A 15,791-nucleotide genomic window follows, 5' to 3' on the forward strand; every position below is an offset into this window, starting at 1 on the left:
ATGTGAAGTAGTAGGAGTTGTCCATATGTCAATAATTCATAACACCGTTGATTTAGATTTGTTGAGCAATGACAGCTTTAAAGAAAAAAACAAACCTGCATGGCAGCTTTACGTTATTAGAGTCAAAATTGCAACTTATTTTTATTACAATTCACCTACTTGCTCTTTTATTCCACTTTTTAATGTTTTTTAAGTAATATTATTTGTTTAATGTTCTGCGGACACCTCTGCTATATTGGCTTAAAATAGTATAAAGGTGAACTAAAGGGTGTTATTTCCTGTCTACAGGGCTCTCATAATGTTGAAAACATATTTTACATGTGTTGTTATACACTAGCTATGAAAATATTGTATTTTTACAAAACACAAAACCAGTGAAGTTGGCATGTTGTGTAAATGGTAAATAAAAACAGAAGACAATGATTTGCAAATCCTTTTAAACTTATATTCAGTTGAAAGGACAGCAAACACAAGATATTTAACGTTGGAACTGGAAACTTTGTTATTTATTGCAAATATTAGCTCATTTGGAATTTGATGCCTGCAACATGTTTCAAAAAAGCTGGCACAAGTGGCAAAAAAGACTGAGAAAGTTGAGGAATGCTCATCAAACACTTATTTGGAACATCCCACAGGAGAACAGGCTAATTGGGAACAGGTGGGTGCCATGATTGAGTATAAAAGCAGCTTCCATGAAATGCTCAGTCATTCACACACAAGGATAGGGCGAAGGTCACCACTTTGTCAACAAATCCGTGAGCAAATCGTTTAAGAACATTTCTCAACCAGCTATTGCAACCAGCTATTTAGGGATTTCACCATCTAAGGTCCGTAATATCATCAAAAGGTTCAGAGAATCAGGAGAAATCACTGCAAGTAAGCAGCAAGGCTGAAAACCAACATTGAATGCCCGTGACCTTCGATCCCTCAGGCGGTACTGCATCAAAAAGCGACATTGGTGTGTAAAGGATATCACCACATGGGCTCAGGAACACTTCAAAAACCACTGTCAGTAACTACAGTTGGTCGCTACATCTGTAAGTGCAAGTTAAAACTCTACTATGCAAAGCGAAAGCCATTTATCAACAACACCCAGAGACGACGCCGGCTTCGCTGGGCCCGAGCTCATCTAAGATGGACTGATGCAAAGTATAAACGTGTTCTGTGGTCTGACGAGTCCACATTTCAAAATGTTTTTGGAAACTGTGGACGTTGTGTCCTCCGGACCAAAGAGGAAGAGAACCATCCGGATTGTTATAGGCGCAAAGTTCAAAAGCCAGCATCTGTGATGGTATGGGGGTGTATTAGTGCCCAAGGCATGGGTAACTTACACATCTGTGAAGGCACCATTAATGCTGAAAGGTACATATAGGTTTTGGAGCAACATATGTTGCCATCCAAGCAACGTTATCATGGACGCCCCTGCTTATTTCAGCAAGACAATGCCAAGCCACGTGTTACAACAGCGTGGCTTCGTAGTAAAAGAGTGCGGGTACTAGACTGGCCTGCCTGTAGTCCAGACCTGTCTCCCATTGAAAATGTGTGGCGCATTATGAAGCCTAAAATACCAAAACGGAGACCCCGGAATGTTGAGCAAGAATGGGAAAGAATTCCACCTGAAAAGCTTCAGAAATGTGTCTCCTCAGTTCCCAAACATTTACTGAGTGTTGTTAAAAGGAAAGGCCATGTAACACAGTGGTAAAAATGCCCCTGTGACAACTTATTTGCAATGTGTTGCTGCCATTAAAATCTAAGTTAATGATTATTTGCAAAAAAAAAATTACATTTCTCAGTTGGAACATTAAATATCTTGTCTTTGCAGTCTATTCAATTGAATATAAGTCGAAAAGGATGTGCAAATCATTGTATTCTGTTTTTATTTATGAATTACACAGCATACCAACTTCACTGGTTTTGGGTTTTGAACATAATGATTCCTACTTTGCCATCGTGCCCCAACTCTGCCAGAGCTGCCTTTTGTCACCGATTCTGTTCATAACTTTTATGGACAGAATTTCTAGGCGCAGTCAAGGCGTTGAGGGGATCTGGTTTGGTGGCTGCAGGATTAGGTCTCTGCTTTTTGCAGATGATGTGGTCCTGATGGCTTCATCTGGCCAGGATCTTCAGCTCTCACTGGATCGGTTCGCAGCCGAGTGTGTAGCGACTGGCATGAGAATCAGCACCTCCAAGTCCGAGTCCATGGTTCTCGCCCGGAAAAGGGTGGAGTGCCATCTCCGGGTTGGGGAGGAGACCCTGCCCCAAGTGGAGGAGTTCAAGTACCTCGGAGTCTTGTTCACGAGTGAGGGAAGAGTGGATCGCGAGATCGACAGGCGGATCGGTGCGGCGTCTTCAGTAATGCGGACGCTGTATCGATCCGTTGTGGTGAAGAAGGAGCTGAGCCGGAAGGCAAAGCTCTCAATTTACCGGTCGATCTACGTTCCCATCCTCACCTCACGCATGAGCTTTGGGTTATGACCGAAAGGACAAGATCACGGGTACAAGCGGCCGAAATGAGTTTCCTCCGCCGGGTGGCGGGGCTCTCCCTTAGAGATAGGGTGAGAAGCTCTGCCATCCGGGAGGAGCTCAAAGTAAAGCCGCTGCTCCTCCACATGGACAGGAGCCAGATGAGGTGGTTCGGGCATCTGGTCAGGATGCCACCCGAACGCCTCCCTAGGGAGGGCACATCCGACCGGTAGAAGGCCACGGGGAAGACCCAGGACACGTTGGGAAGATTATGTCTCCCGGCTGGCCTGGGAACGCCTCGGGATCCCCCGGGAAGAGCTGGACGAAGTGGCTGTGGAGAGGAAAGTCTGGGCTTCCCTGCTTAGGCTGCTGCCCCCGCGACCCGACCTCGGATAAGCGGAAGAAGGTGGATGGATGGATTCCTACTTTGCGTACATTATTTAATCACGGTCATGTCTGAAACCAATTAACAGGATATACGAGCCATTACTTTGGTATGAAAAGATAGGTGTGCTTTTTTGATTATTTGTGGCGGGCCAGATCTGGTCCCCGGGCCTTAAGTTTGATACCTGTGCCCTGTGACAGGGTGTGTCTTCAAAAGGTGAAAAACTGTCCAACTCACCATTGTGACGCCTGTGTTTATGGTCCCCGATCCGTCTGCCTTTTTTGACACCTTGTCTATTAGCTCGTCGCTGTTAAATGAGGAGTGCGGCACTTGGTAAGAAAGATGCAAATGGTTACATTCCAGGACTATTGAAGAGAACTTACCATGTTTTCTTTTTGATCTGGTGCTGCCCCATGTAGCTTTTCCTTTTCGAAGGATGGCAGGGGGCACTCATGTCGTAAATGTGCGGCTTTTAACAAACGTCTTCTTGGGAGGTTGTCGTTACTTAACATGACATCGGCTTGAATCTTGTCGCGGGTTGATAAAACTATTCTAACGACGCTCGGATAAAGTCAAGAACATGAACAGTGAACTATTAACATTGGTGAGAGTAAAAAAAATTCGTTTGACAATCAAAAATTCCGCCATTAAGGCTGACGGTGCTTCACAGAAAACAGTCCGTCGGGAAATAGCGGCACCGCAAAAACGTGTCTGGGTAGCAAAAAATATCATCTTTGCATTTTAAATTCGTAGATACATTACGAACAACTTAAAACAACATATTTAAATTTAAAATAATTAACTATATGGACATATACACATTCTATTTGACGTTTACCTACAAACAAGGTGACGGTCAAATCAAATGTCAGTCCAAGTACGTTATTGTCGGGCGGACCTACGTCACTTCCGCCTACCAATCCCCTAGCAACCGGGAATTCGTTGAAAACAAACCAGCTCACAGCGAACACAGCATTGACAGAAAAAGCATTTAACGAGCGTTGTGGCTTGGAAGTCGGCGTTAAATCCTTCATTTACGCATTTTTACTTATTCGCATATCGTGTGAAAAAACGAAAATGTATTATTTGCGTCAGACTCGTCTCAGTGAACTTTAAAGCTTCTCAGGCTTAGCTTAGCTTGCTAGTTAGCTTAGCCTGCGCGCTACTAAGAAAGAGACGCGGAAGTTATCAACAACAAGATCAAGTGTTAGTGTATAAAATATTGAGAGATTTGAGGGCTACATGTATTGTTTAAGTACAACAAAGAAGAGTTTAAACAGAGAAGGGGGAGGTGGCAAAATAACCTAATAAGGAAAGTAATACCAAGATTACGGGTAAATAATACTGGAATGTCCGGCAAAAAACCCCAAAAGAAAGCAGACTGACCCCTAGTAGCCTGGTCCTTGTAAGTTGTAGCCTTATGAAGGCGCAGTACAGCAGGCGAATAATGTACAAAATATATGTCTTTGTATTGAAAATTCTTGCAGACAGCATTTTGCAACTGTCTTGAAAAGTTGATTAAATGGCAAAATGAAAATTATAGGGTTTATTGGTTTTTAAAAACCCAACTGTTAAGTGCAAATTTAAACGAAACCGGTTTTCGAAAATAGCCAGCTACGCTATAGACTATATAGTATATACCGCATGTTATTTTTGTACAACAACAACTTCAGCTGTCGAACGTTATAAGGTACAAATTCAACAAGTACAACATTAGCACGGACGGTATAGCCAGGTTAAGAAGGTGGATTTTTGTTCCTTATATTTACCAGAAACGAAGTGATCCGAACACACGACCCAGGACTTTGGGGGACTCCAGTGAGAACCGTCCTTGTTTTCCCGGTGTAAAGCTGCGAGCCATTTGTCTCGTCTCTGTGGGCTTTTATCACGCTTTGGCAGAACAAAATACAACCTTTGTTTTCCCTGTTTCCAGTTGTGGTTAGCACAACCAAAAACAACACAGTTTTTCGGCATTTTGGAGGCAGAATGACGGGTTTAACCAGCATAGGTCGACAGGTTAAAGAGTAATGGCAACGGTTTGTTTTCAACGCCAGTCTGGTTGCTATGGCTCGAAGAACCCGTATGTAGCTCAGTTGCCCAGATGTCGGCCCTCACCTTTAAATACCTATACAACAATGTTAAATATGGAGGCGTATTATATAATTTTCATGAATTGATCGATTGTATCAACTACAGAAAAGAGCTATAAGGATTATTCATAAAGCAGATTATCTAGATCAGTGGTTCTTAACCTGGGTTCGATCGAACCCTAGGGGTTCGGTGAGTTGGCCTCAGGGGTTCGGCAGAGCCTCCGACGCGGAGGTCAAGACACGCCCGACTCATCGTGTAAATAAAAACTTCTCCCTGTCGGCGTATTATGAACACCCCCAAACAATGTTCCCTCTAATTTTCCATATGTGTGAGCAAACGCAAAAACTCCTTGAGCATTCAGTATAGCACATGTGAGCGACGTCAGACCTGCAGCACACCCGTCCCAAACCTGACTAAATAACAAGCTCAATGTTTTATTATTGTAATCAAATGACAGCAGTCATTTCCATGAGATTATTTTCTAATATAAGTGTTTTGGCCCAGTTACAATGACTATAACATATTGTTTTTCATGAGCTGTGTACTAGTATTATATGTATGGGTGGGGGTCCTGCTTTGGAAATAATATGTATCCTTTTCAGATATCACATTTAGTTCCCACTAAAACACACATGTTGCACAATGAGATGTAAACATGGGATCATGTGTACATTCCTGTAACTTTGTTTGTAAAATATATCTTTATTAGTATTTCTTTAATATAATAACATCATTTTATGATTACGGTTCGGGTTCGGTGAATGCGCATATGAAACTGGTGGGGTTCGGTACCTCCAACAAGGTTAAGAACCACTGATCTAGATTATATATTACCATGAATTGATTTACGTGGACCCTGACTTAAACAAGTTGAAAAACTTATTCGGGTGTTACCATTTAGTGGTCAATTGTACGGAATATGTACTGTACTGTGCAATCTAATAATACAAGTTTCAATCAATCAAACAATAGAACAGTGTTTTTCAACCACTGTGCTAGTGTGCCGCGAGATCCAGTCTGGAGTGCCGTGGGAGATGATCTAATTTCACCTATTTGGGTTAAAAATATTTTTTGCAAACCAGTAATTATAGTCTGCAAATGATGTGTTGTTGTTGAGTGTCGGTTCTGCCCAGACCTCGGCAGAGTAACCGTGTAATACTCTTCCATATCAGTAGGTGGCAGCCGGTAACTAATTGCTTTGTAGATGTCGGAAACAGCGGGAAGCAGTGTGCAGGTAAAAAAGATGTCTGATGCTTAAACCAAAAATAAACAAAAGGTGAGTGCCCCTAAGAAAAGGCATTGAAGCTTAGGGAAAGCTATGCAGAACGAAACTAAAACTGAACTGGCTACAATGTAAACAAAAACAGAATGCTGGACGACAGCAAAGACTTACAGCGTGTGGAGCAGACGGCGTCCACAAAGTACATCCGTACATGACATGACAATCAACACCAAAATAGGAGCGTAAGACAAGAACTAAAACACTACACTCAGGAAAACACAGAAAAACTCAAAATAAGTCACGGCGGGATGTGACAGGTTGTGACAGTAGACCTAATTTGAGACAAGTGCTATAGTGATGCATGCTTGGTTATGGTTTTAATTCATATCCAACAATTGCGACAACGACTTTTTACTGTCAACTGAGTTGAAATAAACAAATTATCCAAATATGTTGGGCTGTTCTTTCACCTTCATCATTATCTTCCTCTTTATGCTCTACTTACTCTATATAAAACTCTCTTTGAACCACATCTAAACTACTGTAATGTCATCTGGTGTAACACCTTCCCTACCTACCTTCACAAATTAGAATCCATGCAAAAGAAAATCATACGGGCCCTGTCATGGTCCAAGTTTAATGCCCCCACTCGACATCTATTCCATAAATATCATCTCTTAGGACTGACAGAGTTCAATATTTATCACAATGCTTGTCTAACCTATCAAGTCATCCACAGGCTGAATCTTAGGCTCTGTAGCTTGGTTCCTATCTACTATCCCCAGCATGCCCACAACACTCGTAACTTAGATCTGATATCAGGTAAACATCGTCTACTGGCTTGTACTGCTCAAAGTGTTGTATGCAGGGGACCAAAGATTTGGAACCGGCTTGATGAGAGCCCCAGGATGCTGTATTCATTCTCCAACTTCAAAAAGAAACTGAAAACTTACCTATTAACCACCTATCTCTAATGCCTCATGTGGGGTAGACTACTGTTGGGTTTTGCATGGTTGAATGAATGTATGTGTGTATGTGAATGCTTGCTTTAGTATTATTATCTTGTGTTTATCATATAGCGTTGTTTTTTTGTTGTTGTTTTTTTGTGCTTGCCACCATGTTTCATCATTCCATGTATATACTGTCCTCTGGACCCCCTGCCAAAAGCTTCTTCTAGCTTATTTGGGGGACCCTTTTACTTACCAACATCCTTAAATGATATTCACTACTATTGTAATTGTTCTATGGTATTGTGAATAAAACTTGAATTTAATTGAGTTTCGTTTTTTAACGATTTCTGCTGGTGGTTATGCCTCCGCATTTTTTTAACGCAAAAAATGTTCCTTGGCTCAAAAAAGGTTGAAAAAAACTGATCTAGAACACACTAACATCCATCAATCCGAAATTAGACAAATCAATATCCAAATTTTTATGGGGGGCCGGATCGGCCCGAATCCGCAAGTCGGTCCTACAATCTCTCAAATCTGAAGGAGGGCTTGCACTCCCCAATTTTAGACAATACTATTGGACGGCTAACATACAGAAACTCCTATACTGGATGGATGGAGGCTCTCAGACCCTCCCGGCCTGGGTATCCCTTGAAACGGCGATCCCACACTCCTCATTGCATTCTTGCTTATGCTCATCACTCCCTTTCCCATTTAAACTTGAAGGCGCAAACACCATTGTATCGATCTCCATTAAAATATGGAACCACCTACGTAAACACTTGGGTTTTCAGGGCCCATCTATATTGACCCCGCTACTTAAAAACCAATTATTTAAACCTTCCCGTACTGACCCCGCGTTCATGACTTGGCACGATCATGGTATCACCACTGTGAAAGACCTCTATGCAGACGGAGTGTTCTCATCCTTCACTGAACTCTCTTCCAAATACGATCTGCCGAACTCCCACCTTTTTCGTTTTTTTCAGGCGAGGGACTTCGTAAAGAAACAGTTCCCACACTTTCCGAATCGTCCTCCGGAAACTCTTATGGATACATTGTTATCTTTGAGCCCTAATCATAAAAAATGTATCTCTGTGTTGTATACCTCTTTAAGTTCAGTTGCTCCAAACTCTCTATCAGTGATAAGAGCCTCGTGGGAGAGCGATCTTAATACCAACATATCCGATCAACACTGGGACTCTGCCCTGAAACTGGTCCACTCCTCCTCAATATGTGCCCGTCATAGTCTCATCCAAGGCAAAGTAATCCATCACATTCACTACACTAATTCAAAACTATCCATAATCTACCCCACTGTTAGCAATACCTGCAATAGATGCAAACAATCTCCGGCCGATCATGTCCATATGTTCTGGTCCTGCTCTAAACTATGTTCCTTTTGGGAGGACATTTTTGACACCATCGGAAAAGCATACGGTCAAAACTTCCCCCCCAACCCATTATCAGCCATTTTTGGCGTATGCCCCGATAACATGTGCCCGGTATCACTAAAACGCGCTGTTGCTTTTACGACCTTGCTGGCCAGGCGATTGATCTTGTTTAATTGGAAGCTGGCTCGCCCCCCATCACACGGCCGTTGGATTAGAGAGGTTCTCACAATCTAAAACTGGAAAAACTTAGGTTTTCGCTAAAGGGCTCGGCTCAAGCGTTTGAAAGCTCATGGAGTCCTTTTTTGCTGTATGTCAACTCTCTTGATTTATCCCCAGACGCAGATGAGGAATAATCTCGCTTTTATTTATTATTATTATTTTATTTTAATTTAATTTAATTTTAATTAGTAAGTCGGACACGTTTCCAGTGAGAGTTGGACTCCGCCAAGGCTGCCCTTTGTCACCGATTGTGTTCATAACTTTTATGGACAGAATTTCTAGGCGCAGTCAAGGCGTTGAGGGGATCTGGTTTGGTGGCTGCAGGATTGGGTCTCTGCTTTTTGCAGATGATGTGGTCCTGATGGCTTCATCTGGCCAGGATCTTCAGCTCTCGCTGGATCGGTTCGCAGCTGAGTGTGAAGCGACTGGGATGAGAATCAGCACCTCCAAGTCCGAATCCATGGTTCTCGCCCGGAAAAGGGTGGAGTGCCATCTCCGGGTTGCGGAGGAGACCCTGCCCCAAGTGGAGGAGTTCAAGTACCTCGGAGTCTTGTTCACGAGTGAGGGAAGAGTGGATCGTGAGATCGACAGGCGGATCGGTGCGGCGTCTTCAGTAATGCGGACGCTGTATCGATCCGTTGTGGTGAAGAAAGAGCTGAGCCGGAAGGCAAAGCTCTCAATTTACCGGTCGATCTACGTTCCCATCCTCACCTATGGTCATGAGCTTTGGGTTATGACCGAAAGGACAAGATCACGGGTACAAGCGGCCGAAATGAGTTTCCTCCGCCGGGTGGCGGGGCTCTCCCTTACAGATAGGGTGAGAAACTCTGCCATCCGGGGGGAGCTCAAAGTAAAGCCGCTGCTGCTCCACATCGAGAGGAGCCAGATGAGGTGGTTCGGGCATCTGGTCAGGATGCCACCCGAACGCCTCCCTAGGGAGGTGTTTCTGGCACGTCCGACCGGTAGGAGGCCACGGGGAAGACCCAGGACACGTTGGGAAGACTATGTCTCCCGGCTGGCCTGGGAACGCCTCGGGATCCCCCGGGAGGAGCTGGACGAAGTGGCTGGGGAGAGGGAAGTCTGGGCTTCCCTGCTTAAGCTGCTGCCCCCGCGACCCGACCTCGGATAAGCGGAAGAAGATGGATGGATGGATTTATTTTTTTCCCTTTTCTCTCCTTTCAGCCTGTTTGTCTGTCTCTGGGCTCGTATGTGTGTGTGTGTGTGTGTGTGTGTGGGAATGTCTGTCTTTGTCGTCTTACTTGTTATATGATTGTGCCATATGTCCCTTGTTAGTGTGACCTGAGTGAGGTGGGAGGGTGGGTGGGGGATTTGGGTTTTAAAGGCCTACTGAAACCCACTACTACCGACCACGCAGTCTGATAGTTTATATATCAATGATGAAATCTTAACATTATAACACATGCCAATACGGCCGGGTTAACTTATAAAGTGACATTTTAAATTTGCCGCTAAACTTCCGGTTCGAAACGCCTCTGAGGATGACGTATGCGCGTGACGTAGCCCGGCGAACACGGGTATGCCTTCCACATTGAAGCCGATACGAAAAAGCTCTGTTTTCATTTCATAATTCCACAGTATTCTGGACATCTGTGTTCGTGAATCTGTTTCAATCATGTTCATTGCATTATGGAGAAGGAAGCCAAGCAAGCAAAGAAGAAAGTTGTCGGTGCGAAATGGACGTATTTTTCGAACGTAGTCAGCCACAACAGTACACAGCCGGCGCTTCTTTGTTTACATTCCCGAAAGATGCAGTCAAGATGGAAGAACTCGGATAACAGAGACTCTAACCAGGAGGACTTTTGATTTGGATACACAGACGCCTGTAGAGAACTGGGACAACACAGACTCTTACCAGGATTACTTTGATTTGGATGACAAAGACGCAGACGTGCTACTGTGAGTATGCAGCTTTGGCTTTTTTTTGCGTATGTACGTAACTTTTTTAAAATATATAAGCTTTATGAACCTTGGGTTAGGTGAACGGTCTTTTGGGCTGAGTGATTGTGTGTGTTGATCATGTGTTTGAATTGTATTGGCGTGTTCTATGGAGCTAGGAGCTAGCAGAGGAGCTAGGAGCTAGCATAACACGTACCGTACCGTACGTGCGCGTCACGTACGTAACTTTTTAAAAATATATAAGCTTTATGAACCTTGGGTTAGGTGAACGGTCTTTTGGGCTGAGTGATTGTGTGTGTTGATCAGGTGTTTGAATTGTATTGGCGTGTTCTATGGAGCTAGGAGCTAGCAGAGGAGCTAGGAGCTAGCATAACAAACACGCAGGTGTTATTATGCAGGATTAATTTGTGGCATATTAAATATAAGCCTGGTTGTGTTGTGGCTAATAGAGTATATATATGTCTTGTGTTTATTTACTGTTGTAATCATTCCCAGCTGAATATCAGGTACCGTGAGTATGCAGCCTTGGCTGCTAAACATTCGATAACTTGACCGTATATGCGCGTCACGTACGTAACTTTTTAAAATATATAAGCTTTATGAACCTTGGGTTAGGTGAACGGTCTTTTGGGCTGAGTGATTGTGTGTGTTGATCAGGTGTTTGAATTGTATTGGCGTGTTCTATGGAGCTAGGAGCTAGCAGAGGAGCTAGGAGCTAGCATAACAAACACGCAGGTGTTATTATGCAGGATTAATTTGTGGCATATTAAATATAAGCCTGGTTGTGTTGTGGCTAATAGAGTATATATATGTCTTGTGTTTATTTACTGTTGTAGTCATTCCCAGCTGAATATCAGGTCACCCCCGGCTCTCACAGCATCTTCCCTATCTGAATAGCTTCAACTCCCCACTAGTCCTTCACTTGCACTTTACTCATCCACAAATCTTTCATCCTCGCTCAAATTAATGGGGAAATTGTCGCTTTCTCGGTCCGAATCTCTCTCACTTCATGCGGCCATCATTGTAAACAATAGGGAACTTTGCGTATATGTTCAACTGACTACGTCACGCTACTTCCGGTAGGTGCAAGCCTTTTTTTTATCAGATACCAAAAGTTGCAATCTTTATCGTCGTTGTTCTATACTAAATCCTTTCAGCAAAAATATGGCAATATCGCGAAATGATCAAGTATGACACATAGAATAGATCTGCTATCCCCGTTTAAATAAAAAAAATTCATTTCAGTAGGCCTTTAAGGGAAAGGGTGTGAAGAATTTTCTGACTTTAAAATTGTACTGTTTCGACTTGCACTTTTTTCTGTATTTGAAAATGCCAATAAAAAAAGTTGGATTAACATCCATCAATCCATCCATTTTCTACCGCTTGTCCCTTTCGGGGTCGCGGGGGGTGCTGGAGCCTATCTCAGCTGCATTCGGGCGGTAGGCGGGGTACACCCTGGACAAGTCGCCACCTCATCACAGGGCCAACACAGATAGACAGACAACATTCACACTCACATTCACACACTAGGGACCATTTAGTGTTGCCAATCAATATACTATTTATTAATTCTCGTTTATTGAAACTGCAGGAGATACCGATATGGAAGAGTATTACACGGTTACTCCGCCGAGCTCTAGGCAGCACCGACACTCAACAACAACACATCATTTGCAGACTATAATTACTGGTTTGCAAAAAATATTTTTAACTATAGAGATGTCTGATAATGGCTTTTATGCAGATATCTGATATTCCGATATTGTCCAACTCTAAATTACCGATTCCGATATCAACCGATACCGATATATACAGTCGTGGAATTAACACATTATTATGCCTAATGTTGGTGTGATGCCCCGCTGGATGCATTAAACAATGTAACTTTACCATGAATTGATTAACGTGGACCCCGACTTAAACAAGTTGAAAAACTTATTGGGGTGTTACCATTTAGTGGTCAATTGTACGGAATATGTACTGTACTGTGCAATCTACTAATACAAGTTTCAATCAATCAATCAAAAACAAGGTTTTCCAAAATAAGAGAACAACTTCAAGTCAAGTTTTGGAAAAAATGCCAACATGGCACTGCCATATTTATTATTGAAGTCACAAAGTGCATTATTTTTTTTAACATGCCTCAAAACAGCAGCTTGGAATTTGATATACAGTATGCTCTCCCTGAGATAATCCTGATACCCACTACAACTATGGGAAATACTATACTTTTGACTTTCACAAAGTGCATTATTTTTTTAAATTTTTTTAAACATGCCTCAAAACAACAGCTACAAAAACAATGAAGGCACACAGCTTCAGTCCAGAGTATACCAGCCTACGTCCGTGCTTACTTGCCAACCCTCCCGATTTTCCTGGGAGACTCCCGAATTTCAGTGCCCCTCCCGAAAATCTCCCGGGGCAACCATTCTCCTGATTTCCACCCGGACAACAATATTGGGGGCATGCCTTAAAGGCACTGCCTTTAGCGTCCTCTACAACCTGTCGTCTCGTCCGCTTTTCATCCATTTAAACAGCGTGCCGGCTCAGGCTCTCAATATGTGCGGCTTCTACACACACACACTCAAGTAGGGATGTCCGACAATGGCTTTTTGCCGATATCCGATATTCCGATATTGTCCAACTCTTTAATTACCGATACCGATATCAACCGATACCGATATCAACCGATATATACAGTCGTGGAATTAACACATTATTATGCCTGATTTGGACAACCAGGTATGGTGAAGATAAGGTACTTTTAAAAAAAATTAATAAAATAAAACAAGATAAATAAATTAAAAACATTTTCTTGAATAAAAAAAAAAGTAAAACAATATAAAAACAGTTACATAGAAACCAGTAATTAATGAAAATTAGTCAAATTAACTGTTAAAGGTTAGTACTATTAGTGGACCAGCAGCACGCACAATCATGTGTGCTTACAGACTGTATCCCTTGCAGACTGTATTGATATATATTGATATATAATGTAGAGAACCAGAATATTAATAACAGAAAGAAACAACCCTTTTGTGTGAATGAGTGTGAATGGGGGAGAGAGTTTTTTTGGGTTGGTGCACTAATTGTAAGTGTATCTTGTGTTTTTTATGTTGATTTAATAAAAAAAAATTAAAAAATGATACCGATAATTTCCGATATTACATTTTAACGCATTTATTTACATCCCTACACTAAACAGAATGCAAGCATACTTGGTCAACAGCCATACAGGTCACACTGAGGGTGTCCGTATAAACAACTATAACACTGTTACAAATATGCGCCACACTGTGAATCCATACCAAACAAGAATGACAAACACATTTCGGGAGAACATCCGCACCGTAACACAACATAAACACAACAGAACAAATACCCAGAACCCCTTGCAGCACTAACTCTTCCGGGACGCTACAATATACACCCCCGTTACCATCTCCCAAATTCGGAGGTCTCAAGGTTGGCAAGTATGCGTCCGTGTTTTACCGGATAGTAGGGCTGTGAATCTTTGGGTGTCCCACGATTTGATTCAATATCGATTCTTGGGGTCACGATTCGATTCAAAATGGATTTTTTTTCAATTCAAAAGGATTCTCGATTCAAAAACGATTTTTTTCCCGATTCAAAAGGATTCATTCGATACATAGGATTTCAGCAGGATCTACCCCAGTCTGCTGACATGCAAGCAGAGTAGTAGATTTTTGTAAAAAGCTTTTATAATTGTAAAGGACAATGTTTTATCAACTGATTGCAATAATGTACATTTGTTTTAACTATTAAATGAACCAAAAATATGACTTATTTTATCTTTGTGAAAATATTGGACACAGTGTGTTGTCAAGCTTATGAGATGTGATGCAAGTGTAAGCCACTGTGACACTATTGTTCTTTTTTTATTTTTTTTTAATATAAATGTCTAATGATAATGTCAATGAGGGATTTTTAATCACTGCTATGTTGACATTGTAACTAATATTGATACTGTTGTTGATAATTTTCTTTTTTGTTTCACTACTTTTGGTTTGTTCTGTGTCGTGTTTGTGTCTCCTCTCAATTGCTCTGTTTATTGCAGTTCTGAGTGTTGCTGAGTCGGGTTTGGTTTTGGAATTTGATTGCATTGTTATGGTATTACTGTGTATTGTTTTGTTGGATTGATTAATTTGAAAAAATAGAAAATAATTTTTTTTTTTTTTTTAAATAAATAAATAAAAAAATCTATTTTTTTCAAAATGAGATTAGATTCTGAATCGCACAACGTGAGAATCGCGATTCGAATTCGAATCGATTTTTTCCCCACACCCCTACCGGATATGCTGCTCCTCCACATGGAGAGGAGCCAGATGAGGTGGTTCGGGCATCTGGTCAGGATGCCACCCGAACGCCTCCCTAGGGAGGTAGGAGGCCACGGGGAAGACCCAGGACACGTTGGGAAGACTATGTCTCCCGGCTGGCCTGGGAACGCCTCGGGATCCCCCGGCAAGAGCTGGACAAAGTGGCTGGGGAGAGGAAAGTCTGGGCTTCCCTGCTTAGGCTGCTGCCCCCGTGACCCGACCTCGGATAAGCGGAAGAAGATGGATGGATGGATGGATGGATGGATGGATGGATACCGGATATGTACCGCTCCGTACAGCGGCGTTTTAAAAAGTCATTAATTTTACTTTTTGAAACCGATACCGATAATTTCCGATATTACATTTTAAAGCATTTATCGACATCTCTATTTTTAACCCAAATAGGTGAAATTAGATCATCTCCCACGGCACACCAGACTGTGACTCACGGCACAGTGGTTGAAAAACACTGGTCTATTGATCAAAAATGCACATCAATGAAGGAGATAAATTTAAAAAAATGAAAAGAAATGATATTAATTGGAGCAGTGGTCCCCAACCTTTTTGTAGCTGCTTGAAAATTTGTCCCACGGACCAAGGGGAGGGGGATTTTTATTTTATTTTATTTGTTGTTTTTTTTCATAAAGAAATACAATCATGTGTGCTTACGGACTGTATCCCTGCAGACTGTATTGATCTATATTGATATATAATGTATTTTTGTGTTTTTTTACGTTGATTTAATTAAAGAAAAATATGTATCTATTTTTTTTTAATTTTTTTTTTACATTTCTTGTGCGGCCCGGTACCAATTGG

The 15,791-nt window shown here is 42.0% G+C and overlaps 1 protein-coding gene across 1 annotated transcript in view; it reads right to left on the reverse strand.

Moving 5' to 3' along the window:
• The window catches only part of polq (polymerase (DNA directed), theta), a 73,890-nt gene extending 70,191 nt beyond the window's left edge, over nt 1-3,699 (reverse strand). Inside the window, exons 1-2 of the mRNA XM_062027211.1 lie at nt 3,232-3,699; nt 3,086-3,155 (exon numbers count right to left, since the gene is read on the reverse strand). Of these exons, the coding sequence (XP_061883195.1) occupies nt 3,086-3,155; nt 3,232-3,302 (141 nt within the window). The 5' untranslated portion in view covers nt 3,303-3,699. The remainder of the gene's footprint in view (nt 1-3,085; nt 3,156-3,231) is intronic.
• Between the last annotated feature and the right edge of the window lie 12,092 nt (nt 3,700-15,791).

This window comes from Entelurus aequoreus, linkage group LG18 (assembly GCF_033978785.1).
Source record: "Entelurus aequoreus isolate RoL-2023_Sb linkage group LG18, RoL_Eaeq_v1.1, whole genome shotgun sequence".
Lineage (NCBI taxonomy): Eukaryota > Metazoa > Chordata > Actinopteri > Syngnathiformes > Syngnathidae > Entelurus > Entelurus aequoreus.